Below are 21,228 nucleotides of genomic sequence, written 5' to 3' on the forward strand. Positions count from 1 at the left end.
CGATTATTAAATGATAATTATATGTGTAAACAACATAAGCGTATCTTATTGAATTTCGTACAAATGTGCTCGCAACTTCATTAATTAAACGCTCCATCATACAGTACAAAAACAATTTACGTGCACTGTGATACGAATCTCGTATACATATAACTGCTTAACAACGTGTAGCAATATCTAGAACATTTCTAGCTTCTCTGGAAGCTCTGAAAGTATCTACGACATTCCATACGATTTGCGATGCAATACAAAGTTACATTTTATTCTCATGTAAATAGAATTTCAATCATATTTAGAGAAAAAATAGTATTATTGTTAAAAAAGATATGTGTTACAGATTCTATTTAATAACAGCTTTAGTAATACTAATTAATTAACATATATAAGCTGATTACACGATATATTTAATAAGACTGCAACATTTTTCGACAAATATAAGTTTTAACTCACAAAACTTGCGTGTCTCACGATCTAAGAATCGAATTGAAAATGACGTTACGTGCCAAGCGTTGCCTTTAATTCATATACTCATTGTGAAAGTTTAATGACTTGTTACGATATATCAAACAATTCAATATTAGCCAACGAGGCTACAGATATTAGCTAAGGAGACTATTAACAATAGTAATATCACCTTGGAATCCGCATTCCTTTCGAACGTTTATTCGCATGCATGAAGTGGCGTTTATGTTCGTCGGTTTTCGTACTATATAGATTTGAATGGATAATACAAAAGATATTGTACTCGTAGCGAACATCACGAAGAAATATACTCTGAGATAAATATTATTTCTATTTTTATGATTTATACCTACATTTAACATGCAATGGGATTTCCGCTTTGGCTTATCACGTTTATTACATATCGAATAATTTTTTTGTAATATGACAGACAAGCCACGGTTTAAGGAGAGGATCATCATATCCGTCGTATTATGCGCAGCGTTCTTCGCAAAATCATCCTTTATTCTTAATCATTGTCAAGTACATTGTTCGATGGTGCAACGAACTTACGACTCGCGGCTCACCCTTAAGGTACACTTCATTTCAAATTGCATTATAAGCTACTTCACTACACTCTGACTATGCTTTCGAATGATAAAATATGCATTTTATTCGCGTTTGCGTCTTGAGCGACCCATAACGAAAATAGACAACCGACAAGTATTCTAGTAATCTAATTAGTTTGATTGATCTTTCTATATTGTCCTTGGTCCACATGAATTTTAAAGCGAGTAATGTTTAAAGAATATTAAACAATAAGTAATTTATTAATAAGCATTGATAATGATAATCCTTACAGAAATTCACTTTAATACTGAAAGATGAAAAATTACTTATTTTGAATATTAAAAGTACTGAACAAAATTAGGCTTTTAATAATCAAAATAAATAATCACTAACGCTTTTATAAGGGAATATCAATTCCCAAAATTCATATATCAAATGAAAGATCCGCATAAAATTCTCAACCGAGGGAAAAATATGGAATGAAATATTTCAGTCGCGGATACCAAGTAAGATTAAGAAATAAACCAGAATTATGACAATAAAACAATTTATTAATCGCAAAAAATTAAATCCTTATTATAAATATTTCTTATGATTATGAACGTACCGTTGATATATCGGAGATAATCAACGACTTTTTGAGATTTACAACTAACACCTAATTGGCAAGAGTAAAGCACACTTTTGTACATGGTATCTATCGTGTATCCAACAAAGAACAATTGTTGATTGATCGACGAGCTTAATTCCAATACGCAATGGACTTAAAATTTCAGCAAAATATCAGGTAAAAATACTTGTAGCGTGTATTACTACCAAGACAAATAAATAGTACGAAATAATAAACGAACGTCTAATAAAGCGAGCGTCTTCTTAGTAAAACAGTCATACAACCGTTTGTTGGCGAATATATATTTTCAACAAACGATTTTTGTAACTAACTTTGTAACTAATTCTCCTATTCATTTTCTCCCACTCGCCTTCAGTCAATCATCGCAAATAATTTCTCGATTATACGTAACACTCACTATTATTTATTACTACGAGCAGCACGAGCAACATTGCAGTTAGCAAAAATACACAGAATTTGCCATGAATATTTCGTCCTACGAGATTAATATTTTTATTTAATAGGTGATTATTTTTTAATATAAACAATTAAGCTTAACTTCGCTTTATCCATTATGATCGTTGATGCACGTCTGATGCTCAACACAAGTTTTTATAGTGCACTTTTTATGCAGTTTTAATTGTTCACATTGTTCGATTTTCTCTCTCTCTCTCTCTCTCGGATTACTATAAATTATCACTTGATCGTAATCTACTTTAATCACGTCTACTCTTCAATGAAAGAAGAAAATTTATACGTATATAGATTATATTAAACTGGCAAGCTTCTTACGAGAAAAATGAATGGCAGTTCATTCTCGTCGAAATCGAGATTAGCACTTGTGTTTAATGTTATTATTTTTATCACTACAAATTATCACTAAAGTCTGGGTTTCATTATCATTGTGTTTTCTATGGCATCGATACAGTTCATCATCAATCACTTCGCGTAAAGAACGTGGAAAAATAAAAGTATTTATTTTAATATAAAGAGATGAGAATATCGTAGCATGTAATGTTTGTTTATATAATCGGTGTAATATATTGGAAATAAAGTTAATAATATTTGTGTCATGCATCATATCCATTACTACTTAATTTAAAGAGCGCGAAATGTTGTTATTAAATAAATCTTTTTAGCAATTTTTTTAGGAGAAGAGAAATCGATACGATATGAACTGACACGCACATCGAGAGTATTTCACACTACGTTATTTAAACTTAGTGTATTAACTTTTTAATTAAATTCAACTACATATTTCAAAAGCAAACCTGTTATCAATCGACTAGGATCATATCTGCCAAACTCGAACTACTTTCTTCTTAATTTCTCTATTTCGTCAATTAAATTCAAAGGATTGAATCCCAGCAATTTCAGTCGCTTTGTTTACTTCAGAACAAGACCTACATACGATCGATCTAAATTATTTACAGATCAGAAGCTATTGTCGGGCATTTTCTTCGCTACTTTAATTTAATGGTTTTCATATAACACTTCCTGGCAGGAAATTAATGTTTTATTGTTTTCGCTAAGAATCTTACGGGTCTAAGATCACACATTCACCGGCCGGACGTTATCATCCGATTGCTGTTGCTCCCCGCTTTGCCAACCAGAGTCTAGAGTCGTCGAATCGCTCAAACAACACTGTGGCGTTTCCTCCTCCTGATTGTTTCTGTAATCCCTATAATCCCTTTCACGCCCCCTTTCAGTTTCCTCTTCCCGAAAGTAACTGGAACTCGGCGGACCTTCCTGCTCCTCGTCATTTTTCGACCCGTAATAGGAGTAGCGACCTTGTTGAATCACTTCATATTGCGCGTCAGGGGCGAGAAAAGGACCTCTCGCGCTTCTCGGTTCGTCGCTGTTCGCATAATTGTCACAGGGAATGTCGCCGTTGTCCGCAGGCAAAGGAAGAGGCAATCGAGATCTCTTTGATAATTGACGCTTGCCTAGCCTAGTCGCCAGATAGTCTACGCCTTCCGGATGTTCTGCACCTGCAAAAAAATACAAACATATCAAACACTTAAAAAAATGTTGTAAGAAACGTTTTAATTTTTGGTATCAATAATTTAAAAATAAATAATTTTTTTTTATTATAACCTCAATAATTTAAAAATGAATAATTTTTTGAATTAAATCAACAGCTTCTAGGTAAATAAGAATATTTTTACAAGATATGGAATAATAAACAAAAAACACTTACGTAAGAGAAATACTTACTATTTATATTTAATGTAAAAAGATTTAATTTAAATATAACACACAATTGTAAAAAGGATATCATAGTTTCTAGATGTATAAATGCCGAAGTAACGAGTTTAATTTAGAATTTTTTTAAGAAATATTACGCAATTTCGTCGCGGAAATAATAAGTACCTTCTTTTTCCACAGCTAGATCGTAAAAACTACTTTCGGGTCCGCAGCATGAGGACACGTCACCGAAATACAGTTCGCTCTCAGATTGTTTCGGGCCGGGATTAGTTTCTTGTTGAAACGCCCCATTTTCTACGCCCTTCAAAGGCTTTCTAGCTCTCCTACCTTTGATGGTTCCCTCATTCCCTCCCTCAGGGTCTGTGCTATTAGAGATCTCCTCGGCGTTCTCGTAATTATCGGAAGGACGCTTTGCAGGTCTCGGTCTATGGTCTAAACATTTCGGAAAAATGCAACTTAATTTCTAATTAATATCCAGAAATTAATGGATCATCGATTATATTTCATATATATTTTTTTCTTCTTTTGATTGATTATTATATTATTCATTATTATATCAAATGTTAGTTTATAATAATTGATATTTTACCTTCATTATTTTCAAAGTTATCCATCCTCTTGGCAATTCTGGTTCTTGATTCGGTCATTTGCGGTCGTCTGGCAGGACTGTTAGGATCGCTGTACGGAGGTGGCGGTCCCCACAATGGCACTGGAGTTTCTAGAACGCTGTATGACGCGGTGCTCGGAGTGTATGGAGCACTCGGAGCATTTAAAACAGAATAAGGACCACTCGACTGCGAGTTAAAGACACTGTAAGGGCCGGTTCCGCTCTCCACATTGGTTTCCGTTGGTCGTGTTTGCGTGTGAAAACCATAATTTGAATCTGGGCTCGGTGCTGGACCTCTCGATCTCGACCAAGGTAATCGCCATCTCCTATAAAAGCAAAACGATATGTGAAATCCTATTAATATAAAATTGGAGCTCTTTCACGTATTTATTTAATCGCCTAAATAACATTAGAGAAACTTATTTACAATTTTTTTCAATACATTTTAGGATTTTTCTGAAAAATTTCTGTATATTTTTAAAAATAAATTGTATATTATATATTATGATAGAAGTGTCGTCTTATCGATTATATGTATATAACTACGATATTATTCTTTAACCGAGACTTCACAATCTGTGAACTGATTCGAGAGTCATGTGCAATACCAATATAATTTTCTTTTATCTTTTTTTTATCCTTTTCGCGTACTCTCGGGATCAATGCCAGACCAGACGGGTATCTCGTTAAATACAATGTTCAGAGAAATATCTACTAGTCTATGTACTGGTGTATGTACTTTAAAATCAATTGACGTGCATGGCCGCGCGTTTTATTGCCAGTTCATTCCATGGCGAATAAAAGTAAACTTCAAAGGGTGCGTCGTTTATCACAATACATTCCCGAGATTTGAAAAGTGTTTCTGTAAATATCGGGAACTGAGAAAAAAACCGTTTTAATCAATAAACGAATTATAAAAATATAAAATACAATTAAAAACGCGCATGTATTTCTTTATTTATGATATTTTAAATGCTTATTGTACTTTATTTTTTTTATACAATTCACGAAATCTATTAGTTTTATTAGATATATACGCGTTAATAATTGTTAATAAATATTGAAATCAAATTAAAGGCTAAGTATAAACGTTTATTGAACATAGCTGCAAATTGGCCATTAATTATTTGTAGTATATTAATAAAATAAAGACTTTTTTAAAAGAATGTTGCATGTTTGCAATTTTTAAAGGTTTTTAATCGACATGAATTTTATTCTACACTAACTTTTATTAAAAAGGGAGACAATAATATCTATAGTTCTTAAATATATCTATTTTCTGAACAATATTATTATATCTTACGCACCTGGATGGCGCCATATCAGGATTCGGCGTGTACAGATTTCCAGGTGTTTGAGCCCACCACGGATTCGCACCTCCGCAATCGTTACAGCATCCGCAGGACCCAGCTGGCGGTCCCACGGTGCTGCCTTGGCCGTACAATGATCTGCATCTCAGCTCCAACTGCTCCCAGTACATCTTCTTCTTCTCATGGCTCAACAATTGATATACCAGCATGCACGAGAATATGCAGGCCAATATACCGGCCACCGAGACGCCGAAAAGGGCCCTCAGGCAATCTGACAATGCACCGTGCACCGCTTCGCAGTGAGGAGTCCCCTCGAAAAGCACACCGGGATCTCCCTTCGATTGCGGCGCGCCGTAACATGTGCATGATCTGTGTGAATCATCATATCAAAACTTTATATTAATATCTGCATTTTCTATTTGGAAAACAATCAATATCCTAGTGAAAAAAGTTCTCATAATATCTCATAATTTGTTAAAAATTTGTTATATTTTAAATTTATAAAAATTTCTTTAAAAATATTTTAAATTTTTTCAGATTTTATAAGTTTCTTCAAAAATTATAGAATGTGAGAAAATTAAAAAATCTTTGAATATTTTAGAATTCATACATATAAAGAATTTTGGAAAAGATATATGTGTAGATTTTTCTCAGAATATTGACAAGTGTTTCAATTTACAAAAATTATACAGAAATTCTGAAAAATTCTAGAATTCATAAGATGAAATTATTTCTAATATCATGTGATTTTCAAATTACGTGATTTTAAAAAACCACTTACTGATTTGAAACAATTCGTTACATGCTTTACTTATCTTAATTACATAATTTCGTTATGTAACTTTGAGACATAATACTTTTTAGTAGATCTATAGACTATTCAGTTTGCGGTAGCTTATTTTTAAAAATCATTATATTTATAAACTATAGAAATACAGGATATGTATAAGCCAACCGCAGAACTTATTTCATAAAACAACACCCCAAAAAAAATAATTTTAATATTAGCAAAAACCGTTAAATCTTAGAGGATTTTATTCTTATATACGGCCTCAAGAGGAATCTTCTGAAATCAAGAGGAAAGTAGTCTAAGCATAATATTCTTACAGTTAGAGTACTTTCGTTTCGCATCTGCAATAAAAATCTTGCTGTGTTCCTAATATAATTTACTCGTAAGAGGGCACTCCACTTTCAGTAAATATATTCCTCTTCATACAAGAGGAAAACTGTTAGAATAATCTCCAATACATTTTTGATGAATAGTCCAGTGTATTGGAAGAGGAATACTGTTTCTGTAAAAGTTTCTGCTTAGAATATGAGGTTACCGAAAATTTCACTTTACAATTAGATTTTTTTTTTTGGGTGGGTAAATTAAGAAAGATTTATTTTATTATCTAACATATTCGCGAGAGAGAGAGAGAGAGAGAGAGATTTCGACTATATAGCAGGGACGATTGAATTTCATGTAATGAGACGAGACATTGTTATCATCACGAACTATACGGCTGTTTCATAATGATGGCGAGGCGTTTTGCCACTTTATGGCACCGTAATTTCTTCTGGGATATATAAACGAGAGAAAGATATACATACCTCGCGCGCGCAGTGTAAACGCACTCGCGAAGGTTCTGCAATCGAGACATGTGAATTACCGTAGTTGTGACGGTGACGAGCACGCACACCAGCGCGCACACCACTCCCACAGAACCGCAGACTTTCATCTGCAAAAGTTATAAACCCAGTTTAATAACAGAACTGTCAGCGGCAATGACGGCTTTCCTGTGGGGACGAAAAGTTTACGCGACAAACTTACTAGAAGTCCGTATCTGTGCTTTCGTCTAGCTAATAGCATTGTGAAGAAACCCATCAGGATCAACTGAAACGACAAATTAATTATTCATCAAGTTATTCGTCAAATTATTAAATCACTGTGACATTCAAATATTACTATCACCGTCGTGATTGAACAGATAAAGCAATTATTTGTACGCATTATAAATTCGCTGCGCGAAAGCTCATAAAATTAAAAGGAATTAGTCATGTACATAAAATTATACCAGCAGCATAAAAAACTTGGCAGCTTGAAGTTAATTTACTCAATGCTGTTGCTTGATGCATTTAATGTTTTTGTGTACGACCATTAGAATGGGTAGCACGTTAAGATCGATGCATTTCGCAATGCGACCGGATTGATTTTTGTCTCTCACCATAATTCCGGGAATGTAAGACGGCACGGTCTCGAAGAGCGCTAAACTGTCCGTGTGGGCCGAAAGGATTGCGTGCACCGCCAAAAAAAGGCTACCGACTGCCGCGCTCAATCCGCCACAGAGATAGCAAAGGACAACGTACTTCTTGCAGCAACCACCTTCGCCAGTGTGACCTGCAAAATCGCGATCCATGAAATTCTAATCGCTCCAGTAAAAAGCCTTGAGCGTGCATGGGGTACTGATATTTTGATAACTAATTCAAGATTACAACGACTTGATCTAAATCCATTTACTAATGTGATTGTTGCTATACTTTCTCGTCCTAAAAATTTAACAATTTAATTTACTTTTAATTCACTTACTTCACTTTAATTCACTTAACCCTCTGTTTGTATTTTACTGCCTTTTTCTAAAACCTAGATCTTTTTATCCAACCCAAGTTTTTTTTATTGTTCTAGGCTTTCAAAAAGTGTAGAAAAATTCAGAGTTATTTTTCAATATGTCTATTATATTATCAAACGGTTTTCTCGGTTATTTTAGAAAAATAATCAGACTTTATCTTCCTTTTTATTTCGGAGAAATTTGAGAGTAAAATTTCATTTATGCCAAAAAGGAATTGCAGACCAAGGGTTAATCTATGGCAAGCCAAATTGATTTTTCATTTAAAAACATTTTGAAAAATATGCCTTAAATTTGCTAAATATTTGCATCAAATATTCTCTCCAGTTCTGGAAATAAAGTTAAATGATACACGAGAAGCATTTGGCTATCGATGACGTGGATCGTAAATCTGGTGATGTCAAGGCTGCAGTTAATTTCGATCTTGCCAACGATGCATTATCGAAACGGGAATATCACGTGAGTTTGAGAGTAATCGCCGTCTACGGATATTCGTGGAATTTCGCTCGTGGCACGTTTCTCATTGTGACCAGATCAGGACTACGGCTGTTAGGTTCTCACGCGAGGACAATCATTATCCTGCTAACCGAGGACCCAGCACGGTTTACTCCCGCTGGGGATTTCTCTCAGAAAGGTCAATAGTCCCACAAAGGACATTTAGAACCATCGAATAGGCCTTTACAGACAGCTGATTACAATCACAAATGATTACAACCACAAAAATACAAGATATTAAAAATGTCAAATTCCGTAAATCAATGCATAATGAAAATGAAAAGGAGAACAATTAAATCGAGCTGATACACAGCGCTTTAATTTAATATTTATTAAAAAATATTGGAGTACGAATAAATTTTTATCAATTTCTTCGCCTATCTTGCAATTCTCGTAGAAATACTCAGAAACCATTGGTTCTGTTTCTATCCAACCGCGTTGAGGAATGCCTACGATGCTGCTTTTGTAACGTTCAACACAGGTGTGTTACTTCGTCTGACGGCATCCGGGTTCGACTTCCATTGTCAAAGCTTCCTATTGAGTCCAGTACGCCGACCGCGTATTGGAAGTTCTCTCTCAATGAATTCTCGAGCGTCAATATACCACGTAGCTTTGAAGACAATGAGCTAATATTCCTATTTTCAGAAGGCTCTCTCAGAATTAATTTCTTTTTTTTTGATCGAGTATATTGCTGACGCACGAAAAATATTGGAAGATTAATAACAGAATATTGGAGCTCGAGCGCAGTTAAAAATATACTAGTATGACATTTTTATAAAGACCATAAATTATGTTTGCCAAAAATTTGCATTTGTTTTTAGTAAAAAATACATCGGGTAAAATTTGAAAGCACCTATTGAAATAAAAATCTGATGAAAAGACGATTTAAGATACGGAGAGAGATTCGATATACGTTTCTCCAAGTACGAGTTTCGACAAATGTCTTCAAGAAATACCTGAAGCGCGAGATGCGTCTTGTGATCCTAATCTACCGTTCGAAGGCGGGATATAAAATTTACGAAGTGGAAATTCTTAGGGAGGAGAAAAGTCGAATGAATCGTTTTAAGAAAACTGCTCTTTCGATTCCGTTCTACGGAGGGTGAATCCACCGTTTTCATGTTTCCGAGGACAATGATGAGAAATCGGTAACATCAACGTCGAAACGTACGCACGTTCTACTTTATAAAATACTCAGGGTTGTGAAATTGATGAGCTCTGCGGTTTTCTTGAGGCGTAACACAATGTCTAGCTTCCGATTTGTCGTGGCACGCCTACTACCTGTGATATTTACCGCCAAAAAGAGTATCGGCCTAAGTTCATCCAGAACAAATTAGTTATTTCATGTTTGTTTAGAATTTTATGATCTTCGTACATAAGACGAATATAAGAAATTAGTTTCGCCTTAATATAACAAAATATATCTAAAGGTCTAGGTAGCGTGAAACGTTGCAACGTTGCTACAATATTGCTGAAATATTCCGTACTACTTGAAAAAATATTTGTAATATTTCGTAACAGCCACAAAAGTAAAGACGGAAAAAAGATTTGTTAGATTTATGTCCTACAATTTAATTCAAAAAATTCTTGCAAAATTGTAGATATTTATTTCGGTCCCTTATAGCTAAAAATATTTCATGTGTAACAGCTGATATATCGAAAACTTTTAATATAAATCGGCTCCAGTAACATTCATTTAAGAAAATGTATGATCTGATGTTTAAGTAAAAAGGTATAAATAAAAGTAGAGCCTAATGTTATAGGAGAGGCTGTCTTAAATTATCCTATCACATTTCCCCATAGATAGACTAAACCATCAGCCATTCTTTAATAATCGATAAAAAAATTATACGGAAGAAAATCGTTTGAAGTTTATTACTTCGTTAATATTGCAATATTTATAAGAAATAATTAAGCAAAACGCTCTGATTAAGATTGATAATTTTACAATTTTAAAATTATTTATCTTAAATGTTATGTTAGAAAAATCCAGCGCATTATATATGCGTGCGTTGAAAGAGCGAGGCGCCGCAACCTTTGACCTTGCCTTAAGACAGCGTCACGCGGTGCCTATTAATAAGTATGCACATGATTGCACAAAGGGAGCGCAAAAAGGGGTGATTGATAAGCGAAAGGGGTTTGTCGGCGTACCACAAGGATGCGGATAATGTGGCCTCGGGAAGTGCGCGTGATTCGTCGGATGCGGCAAGTGCGAGTGCGAGTGTGCCGCCATCGGGAACGGATAGCCCTGGTTGTCCATCTCCATCCCGAGGCGACAACGCACTATTTGGAGCACCGGATAGCCATCCATCTTCCTCGTGTCGCTTTGCGTCAGCTCACGATAATCTTCAGCAATCCCGCTGGCTGATTACTGTAGATTTATCATTTGTCATTACATGGCATCACCGATTTAACCTTGCAACTGCATTCAATAATTGTGGCTAGATCGTGTAAAACTTCTGATTTATATTTAATTTCTTGTGTATATGTGTGTGTGTGTAGACTAAAAATAGTTCGCGTTGAATTATATATCAATATTTGCATAGAATTGAATTTAACGTAGCGTGTAGTATCGACAATTTCTTTATTATTAAGACGATATAAAAAAGAAAAAGAAACTATTTGCCACTTTTCAGAATTGCATTGGATGATATTAATGCTAGTCAATGTTGAAGCCAATAATAGTGCACTATTTTTCAAACTTTAAGTTAAAAATTTTTTATATATAGTACAATCATTGTATTATATTTTCATGGAAACATATTATGAATATCTATAATCTTTTTCTTCTTTCAAAATTTTCTGTATTGAAATCAAAAAAATTTAATTGATTTGACTGTAATAAGCATTGCTGTCATGCGTGTCTACGACATTCTACACTGGTCACGTGTCACCATGAGAGTTCTCCATTTTCCAAGGTCACCTGTTCGTCTTGCATTTCCGGCTGGGTCAACTCACTTTCACCATCAATAATCGTCATCGGAAATCATTATTAACGTCAACTTCTTAATTGATCGTTATTCAATGCTAAGTTTCGCACATAAATATTCGTTACACCGAAATGATCTAATTGTCACCCTGTTGATCTTTATCGTCTATTCGTCTTAAGACAATCGGTTGTCGCGTATCGACAATCGCGCACTCGAGAAGATTCACAGTCGTCGGTGGCGGACACGTTGTGATGTGTCCCACAGGTGGCGGCTGATCAGTGGTGCTTGTCAAGTCCAAGATTCGCGTGAATCGAGTTTTTTTCATGTCAGTCAGGAAACGATGCCAAGCACACTTAAAACGTAAATGTTACGTCGCTAGCACATTGGCTGTCGTATCGTCGGCCCGCTTTCAAGTCGCTCACATCCCTCAATAGGGGAGGATCGTCCTACTCTCGGTTGGTGCAAGCATCGACTGGTCGATATACCCCCCGGATGATTCGAGCGACTCGGTGCGGTCGAGGGTTGAAATTCTATAGGAATGTAGGGATGCAATTCCCCGAGCAACGGGGTAGAAATCTAACGCGTGGTCGTCGATAACGCACGTCCACGTCTGATAAGAAACGCATGCCAACGTCGCCACCTCCTCATCCGGCTGATAGTGCAATTGTCGGGATAATCGTGAAACTACCCGGCATAGGATGGAGCTACCACCAGCCAACATTCCGAAATTACTCAGTAAATTTTTAGGAAATTTCAGCTGAGCTTTTAACGACTGATTGATATTTCAATTTTAAATGGAAATTAAGTCATATGGAATGAATATTAATGTCGTTTATATTATGTATCGAGTATTCATATCAATATGCAAGCATGGGAAATATTGCACGCGGTAATATTATATCAAATCCATAAAAAATATAACTCTGTTTGATATTATAAAGTATTCAATAAATTTCATTGTTATATTCAAAGATTTTACAAAAAATTTAGTCGACATAATAAGTAAAAAGAAGATTTAAATTTTAAAAATATTTTAGATTTTACAAAAGATTTATAAAATTAGGCGAATGAAAGACGTTTGATGTACTGTTGAGTTTAATAATATTATATTTTTACTAGCAACTTCTTATTTAAACGTGATTACTGTCATAAATAAAAATTATATAAGCGTAATGCATAAAGATATTATAAAACAACTTACATTGACTGGCAGTAGTCGTCTCGTAACGTCTCGTTGGTCTCGGTGGCGGACGTGGTGGAAGAGCAGGGGGTTGATGTGTTCTTGATGTTACTTCGACACCCCCGTCACTCTCGCCCTCAGTTCCTCCGTTGTTTCCTCCGGATTGCATTACGTGACATTGACATTTGTTCTTCGTTGGAGCTGAGACCTAAAATGTCGAGGTACTTAAATTAAATCGCATCAAGGTAGCTTAATGATGATCTGATGAAGTGGAATGATAAGGAAGAAAGCGTTTAATAAAAAAAAAACCTTTTTTCGAATCACGCGAATAATATTTGATGAGTTATAATACTAGTGTCAGTAATTCTGAAATGATTAATAAAAATTAAAAATTTATGCGAAGATCTACATCAAAATGTATCGTTATGCGTGTTAAGAATGAGCCATCGAATATTAATAGCAGTACTGAAATAATAAAAAAGTGAAATTATTAATTTTTATGACAATAAATGTCCACTGTGTGTTTTGTGTGAATGTTATTAATAACGACATTATTATAGTTCGAACATCTCTTTCCTCCTCGATAATTAACTATTTAACCCTTGAGGATCGTAATCGTTAACTATAGAATGCTATCGTATGTAAATTTTAAGTGCAAGTGAGCGAGATTATTAAGCGCTAAGCTAGTGCTCATTAGGAAATCTGCCATGCTAAAAACTAGGACAACCAGGAACAAGCTTTTAAAAATTCACTCCGTCATATATATATCAGTTTAGATCTCCTAGCGATCTTCTATCATAAAGAGTATAATAAATGATTTCAATTTTTAAGCAGTTTTGTATTATTATATTTTATTGAACTTTTATAAAGAGACTACATATATATACTCTTATCATTTCAAGATCGAATTTGATACTCTCTTTCCTTTAAGCTAAAAATTAGATTATTTGTGTTTATACATATAAAGATCTATAGATTATAAACATTTTGTCATTAAAAATGTGAAATATATATAAAAATCTTGTATTATACATTAATCAAGAGTGATTTATTTACTTGTACGTAAGATTTGCATATCAATATGGATAGTTCAAAACATCGTTCTGAGGTTAAATTAAAACGAAGTATAGAACATACGACTTTTTTAATGTTAACTTCGTATTAAGAGCTTCATTATCAACACTTGCAGGTAAAGAATACCCGATAAAACATTTTTTGTCGCACTCGCGGTGAAATTCGAACATCTCTGCAACGGGCACCGATCATTAATCATTCGTCCGCGCGCTGCACATTTGGCCCTCGGCTGAAAATATTTCCTGATATAAGCTCTAAGGGCAGAACCGTTGCTTAGTACACGATTTATAGCTTCTCGCGTGGCCAGGACACGGCGAACGTAACTCAAGCGTGCGCGGATAGAGATATGGCGATTCACGAACATGTATTTTCTCAGATGTGGCGGCAAAAACGGCTAGGAATATACGAGCCGCTGGGCGGAACGGTGGCATAAGTCATTCTCCTCATTTGGCAAAGCATGAGGAAAATTTATGGAGAAGCGTAATCGTACAAAATCTAATTAATTTCTTAAAACAGTTCTTTTACGATTATAAGAGACGATACAAAATTTTGTAGCACCTCAAAGTAATCACGTACAAAAATTTCGCAATTTTTACGTAGAGTAAATCGTAAGATATCTACGTTTGCATACCTGAATAGCGTCGATACCCATAAGAGCCGCGTTTTTAGTGTCGCTCTGCCCGTGCGGGTGGCCGTGATTGTGCACATGACCGTGGAGATGTCCATGATGATCCAAACTCGAAGGCGCTCGATCTCTCGGTCTGGTATCGGGATGACTCGCGTGCAACGGGTGCACCGATTGTAGGTGATGATGATGATCGTGGACGTGATCCAACCTGCTGTGCGTCCTAGTATTAGCATTCGACGACGAGGATTCGCACGATATACCGGAGCTAACGTGATGATGGTTCACGCTAGAATGACCGGTTAAACTACCCGATGAACTGCCGTGATGGTGACCACCCAACGGTGTCGTCGATAAACTGCTGTTGACATTGACCACGTGCCGGTGCACCGAGGGCGATCCACCGTGGTTCATCATGCTCGAATTCGATGACGCGCCGCTTAGAGCACCCGAAGTGCCATGATGATCGCTGGGAAAGGTAGGATTCGAATGGTGAGCTAAGCTGGAGCCCGCGTTGAGTCGATGATGACTGTGGGGAGAGTTCAGGTGGTTTATCGTAGCCGCTATAGGCATGGATGTTGGATGATGGTGTCCGATGGAAGTGACGGAACTGGTTTGATTCATGGAACCGGATCCTGAAACAAGAACGCAACAACCAACTCATTTACATACTATAATAATTAATACAAAATCTTAAAAATCTAAAGTACGAACCAGATCCGCTTAAAGAACCAGAATTCCCATGGACATGGCTAGTAAGACTAGTTGCCAGACTTCCATGATGATGTCCAGTCATTCCTTGCGCGTGTGAGTGATGTACTCCGGATGTGTGATGATGAGTGACATTTGTCTTTGCGTTGTTGTGATGATAATGCGTGTGCTGTCGCTGGTGTTGCTGAAAGCCTATCAAGCTTTCGTCCAGATTAGTATTATTCCTAAAATTGTCGGCGTGTTTGTGAATATGGCTATGTATGTCGTTATGAAAATGTCCATGAACTCCACGCTCCATCGCTTCGTGATGATGCTGATAAGGATTTAACACCTGCTGCACGTTTTTCAATTTCTCCTTGCTGGAGCTTTGCTTCTGCGGCGACAAGCCGGCGTGATCTTCCAGCTGTTTATCTAATTCTTTACTAGTTGTCTCAAGCACATTCGGCCCTGTCTCTAGCAATGGACTAGGACTCGAGGTTAAACTGTGATTGTGCTGATTGTCCTGTAGACTCGAGGTTTCTTGAACTCTTCGGGCTGCTTCAAAAGCCAAATTGCGAGATAGATCCAAATTACGAGGACTACATGAAAGATTATGTCCGTGAAGAGATAATAACGAATTCTGATTATTCATGGATCTATTAGACGATATATTTGCTTGATGTTCTAGAAGATCAACGTTTCTAGTATTGTCCAAATTGATCTGCGATTTATCTTGATGAGGGCTCTCCAACCTTCGTATCGGTTCGAAAACATTCTGTAAGGTTTCTAGATTTCGCGGGAGATCTTGATTGTTGGAGATCCTGGAGCTATTCATATTTCTTTCCATTCTGTCCCTCGGTGTTCTTATAGAATCCAAATTGTTAATCGTGGAACATTGACAAGGGTGCTGCGGATTTTCGGGTACGTCCAGATCGCTAATCAGTTCTGGTTGAGACATTTTAACATCTAAAATGAAATAATGTACGAAAAATATGCCGATTAAATCTGTAAAACGTAAATTTCTTAGGAGATACGTTAGTGTCTCAAGTATCAAATAAACACTTCATATTTTTTAATATGTGTATATTATAACTTCTGACTGACGTGTTTCTTTTGCTTCGTCGAGTTGCGAGTATCTGAGATTATCGAATCTTAATAACGGTTAAATCGATCAAGTTCTTAATAGACTCATGCCCGTTTCTACCAATATAAATTAACTTTAATCTTGATTCAACTTACTCTTCATCTTTTTCTAATTCTTAGAACTGGAAAAAGATGAAGAGTTTATTGAACCGAGATTAAAATTAAACCACATTAGTAGAAACGGTCATTAATATATATGATAGCTTGGATTTAAGTTATATTATAAAAGTTTATATTTTTTTCCAATCTATACTCAAATATTGTTTCAATTTGAGTATAGATTGGAAAAAAATAGAAACTTTTATAATATAACTTAAATCCAAGAGAGCTATCACATATATCTTTTAAAATTTATTTTTTATTCTGATTCACCCATATATTCTTTATCAGCTCGTTTAATTTCATTAAGATTAGAAAAAAAATTAGCCACGATATAATAATTTATATAACTATTATAACTTTCGTTCTATAAAAATATCTGAAAACTAATTGACTTCGTAAAAGTATAACTTCTTATATTTCCTTGAAAAATAACGGAGAAGCTATCAGTCAGACGCACAATAAATAAAAGAAGATGTGAAACAAAGTGCTCGCTAGATGCAGCTTCCCAGTCACTCTTCGTTTTTATATGTTGCTCATAGTAGCTCCCGCTGTTTCGTAATATAGAACGATTTATCAAGTGCAACGATGCAGGATATCAAAACGAACCACCACTCGTTGCGATACACGGAATACCGGTCATCATGCACTCGTGAATCGTTCGACACATCGATTCTGATTTAGAAGACTGGTGTGTCAACGCCGTTGTTGCAAATCCTTGTCTATTATCACGCATATGAATTGCGTCCATTTGGAATCGAATAAAAAGCATGTACCGTTGAATAATCTAGTTTTCCTATTTGACATGTACTTCTATCGACCTAACATAAATATTAAAAAATACCTAAATAAGGCTTGTTTTCTTAATTGTATAATCAAATATCAATCTAATATTATTTATTGTTGCTTAAAAATAATATTTTGAAAAGATTTTTTAACATCAGAATTGCCGATGACATCCTACTGGAGTTTCAGAAAGATGTTGATTTATTGATTTACACTATCCATGTTTTCGATTAAAAAAAAAGTTATTTTGATTCTATTTGTATTGCTAAAATTATTTGTATTTACATATATTCACACATTTTTAATATTCTATACTGTACCTGTTACAAAAAAGAAAAAAATTGAAATGGTTAGCGGACCGAAAATATGGTGCCATCGGCGGTTCTCATGTTAAATAAATATAACGTATACTTTCAGAGCTGCTGTAATCATTGAAAAATACCTAATTCTAAATTTTTCTACAATTTTTGGAAGCCTAGAATAGTAAAAGAATTAATTTAGGTTGGACAAAAGAACCCAGATTGTAGGCAGAGGGTGACGAATTTCTCTAAATTCATAACAAATCGTGATGGTATTATATCGAATGCGGATGCTCTCGCAAAACTTTATTACCTAGCACTCGTTAAAACTTTTCCAATGACTTTCCTCGAACTTGGATAAACATCTTTGAAAAGACTTTGTATTCGTCATGACTTTTCAAAAGAGAGATGGTCTCTTACGACTGGGCATTGTGTGAAAACTTCAAGAAGGCACTGAAGCGGTTTATTACACGTTTATCTCGTTAAGAATTGTTACGGATTTCAATCAAGACAGAGAGAGAGAGAGAGAGAAAGAGAGTTTATTAGACTGGGCTGAGAAAACATTAAATTGTAATTTAAATATATAATTAAATGTAAAAATTATTTAAAATAGTTTCAAATGTATTCAAATGTATAACATATTCGATTTAATTAAATAAATATTAAATAAATAAGAACCATAACTTTGGATACATTAAAGAATATATTGATATTTTTCGAAATGAACGAAAAAAATATCCATAAAATCGTTAAATTTTCACTTCCTAAGGTTTATTTTTTCTAAAACTGTCATTTTTTGATAGTAATAAAATTATAACAAATGTTGGACTATTATGTTATTCCTTAGATCGTTATATCAATCGAAGTTCATTAAATTAATTCCTATTTATGCAAATCGCTCATCCACGCAAAAAAGTATTGCAAAAATTAATAAGTGTGCAAAAAATATCGCCTCGTGAAATCGATTACGCTCCAATACCGCGTCATATTTATTTGATATAGGACATTTAGCTGCTGTAACCAGTCCGAAGTCTTCGTAAGTACAACCAGTGACTCTGGGCCGCTCACATTCCTCGTATCTCGTTATACGAGCGCAAAGACTTCGAAGGCCACGGTCAAGTTCGATGGCGATGGCTTGTGCTCGGACGCCGCAAGTTTTTTCTGTCGTTCGATGATCTCGTAGTAGTTGGCAAGAATAAGAATATGTTCGCAGCACGTGGAATTAATTTTGCTTATCCAAGAAATCGTTCATTCGTCGACAAAGCCACGAGCTCTTACAAAGAACATTCTTGTGTGATTCTCATAATTATAAATTTTACCCAATTTAATTTTACTCGATTAATCTATCAATCAGAAAATGTTCCCGTAATTTCAGAATCGTGAAATGAATTTGTTAAATCAAAACTGATTTGCTGAATAGGAATGTGCGACATTAAAAATAAATGTCTACATCTGTGACAAAAATTGTAATATGTGAAATACAAACTACATCCAAAGATTATGATGCAGTATGTAATGTGTAAATATCTATTAAATAAAATTCCGAAAATTTATACTCGTCTGCAAACGATAATCGATTATGTGAATCATGCTCGAGAGTTTCTCCAGGTTGCTCTTTGCGATACGGCTCACCGGCGCGGTTGCAAGACCGTGAGAAGAAGTGACGACCTTTTCGTTGACGGTACAAGCCCCGGATTTCGCACGCGCGTTACGAAATCGCACGACTGCACTTAATCCTGCTGCAATCTGCAGCTCGATCGAAACATAACGTTGTCTTTGCGCTCACCTGCGAGTCGGTTTTCCTATTTGAAGTTGGCCGGATTCTCTCAATCACTGTCGCCTGACTGCGTTGTGTCTTCCGCATACCCGAAGATCTGCACACGATGCAAGAGTTCCCCGTTGTACGACAGACAAGTCCTCGTTTCTCGTTATCCCTCGGGAATAACCTCCTGTAACTCCGAGATGATGCATCTTCCGAAGGTGTGTGGTCCAAAGTCGTTATCTCTGTCTTGATCCCAATTGTTAATCAATGCGATGCTTAATGACGCTGCGATGTTTCTTGAAGCGTCACAAAGTAATGGCAGTCCCACGGTGAAGAGCAGGAGGGATAACAAGCCGGTGCAACAGATGTAAGAATCTTGAAAATTTCTTCGTTGGCAAATAAAATTTCGCTGAGCAATCAGCGAATTTTTTTATACACAACCTCTTGATAAAGAAATATTAAACGATCAATTGATGATTTTATAAATTATTGTCGTGGACTATAAATGAAATCACAAAGAAACTCTCTCTTTTGAAAGCAGGAACTGTTAAATATTTAAAATTAATCACTCTTAACAATAGTAACTTAATAATTTTGCGTAAAATTAGGCATTCACCATTGATAGTTTTAAGTCTCACAATTTTAACGACGAATTAATTCTTGAGGAGTTAATTGTCGAAGAGATTAGCACGCACACTTATTTTTTACAAAATTTATATTGATAATTGATGTTAATACTGAGTAACACAAAATCATAAAACAGCAATAATTATACACAATTTTTGTTCTTGTCATTAACCGACGAAATGTTCACGATTTATTCATTCGGACACACACACAGGTCGGTTCACACAATCGCCAGAATTCAGTGAACTCTAGAAATATGACCTGCAGAACACGTAAACGAAGATACAAATTTCTTCGACATTCCGACAATATTCCGATGGTCCCCGATAAAATTTGCACGTTCGTTATATCACGATAGTGTAAAGACCACGACGAGCAAATAGGAGACGAGACGCGGAGCAGGATATATCGTGAGAGAGTGTTGGAGTTTTCCACCTTCACTGGCAGCCGTTCTGCCTTGGAATGTGCCTTTGCCCCCTGTTCTCCTCTCTTGAGTCTCTAGAGGGGCCCCAAGGGCCCCGACTGTTACACGGCATCCGTCTCTCCCTACCAGTCCCAGTCGTGCCGGTACCAGCCGGCCGATTCGGTTCTTGAATCGACCGCATGTCGGGCCCACCCACTCTCGCAAGCCTCCAGCTAACTCGATAGGTAGGGAAGAGAACGTTCAGCTCAGTTAAAACAGACTTTCAGAAGCACATTAATTTCTTGTTGGTTTCGTTATTGGATATGATAAGCAATCGTCTTTTTGGCAAATATATATATTATACCTTCTCAGTCAAAATCACGTATAGTCATGCGGTTATCTTGAAAACAAACTGCTTTATCAATGTGAAAAGTAACACAGATTTTAAATTTTTCTTAAGTATTACGAATAAATTTATTTATTTTATAAAAATTAAATATAATAATAAATTTATACTTAAATTTAACATAAATGATCAACAAATATTTTCCAAATAAAAATATAAAACTTTTCTGTATTATTATTAGGATAGTAACCTTGGGAAAAAGTGTATCAATATATTGAGTTAATCAGTATAATGAAACACTTTTTCTTAAAGGTATTTATGAAAATGTATTAATGATATTTGAAAAGAGTATAGATGTATATTTAAATTTTCTAATTTTTAGTTAACAAAATTTTTTAAGATAAAACAGAAACGAGTAAT

The 21,228-nt window shown here is 35.4% G+C and overlaps 1 protein-coding gene across 2 annotated transcripts; it reads right to left on the reverse strand.

Annotated features, from left to right (window-relative positions):
• Positions 1-1,455: 1,455 nt before the first annotated feature.
• LOC108766984 (uncharacterized) lies at positions 1,456-19,820 on the reverse strand. Of its 2 annotated transcripts, none has more exons than XM_018516599.1 (11): positions 19,457-19,820; positions 15,368-16,309; positions 14,660-15,288; positions 12,976-13,162; positions 7,954-8,126; positions 7,560-7,622; positions 7,340-7,467; positions 5,744-6,115; positions 4,419-4,762; positions 3,995-4,261; positions 1,456-3,612 (listed from the first exon to the last, which is right to left on the reverse strand). In XM_018516599.1, exons 2-11 carry the CDS (start codon positions 16,299-16,301, stop codon positions 3,173-3,175), a joined length of 3,537 nt encoding a protein of 1,178 aa, XP_018372101.1. In that variant the 5' UTR covers positions 16,302-16,309; positions 19,457-19,820; the 3' UTR covers positions 1,456-3,172. The 2 variants fall into 2 exon arrangements, with proteins under 2 accessions (XP_018372101.1, XP_018372102.1); XM_018516600.1 differs by lacking the exon at positions 19,457-19,820 and adding an exon at positions 17,195-17,202.
• Positions 19,821-21,228: the final 1,408 nt, after the last annotated feature.

Source organism: Trachymyrmex cornetzi, unplaced genomic scaffold (genome assembly GCF_001594075.2).
Source record: "Trachymyrmex cornetzi isolate Tcor2-1 unplaced genomic scaffold, Tcor1.1 scaffold641, whole genome shotgun sequence".
NCBI lineage: Eukaryota > Metazoa > Arthropoda > Insecta > Hymenoptera > Formicidae > Trachymyrmex > Trachymyrmex cornetzi.

Coding starts and splice junctions, on each gene's coding strand:
- LOC108766984 (XM_018516599.1), bottom strand. CDS start 16,301: ATGTCTCAACCAGAACTGATTAGCGATCTGGACGTACCCGAAAATCCG. Junction 4,763..5,743: donor CCTGATATGGCGCCATCCAG/GTGCGTAAGATA, acceptor TTGCTTTTATAG/GAGATGGCGATTACCTTGGT. Junction 3,613..3,994: donor TCTAGCTGTGGAAAAAGAAG/GTACTTATTATT, acceptor ATTTTTTTGCAG/GTGCAGAACATCCGGAAGGC.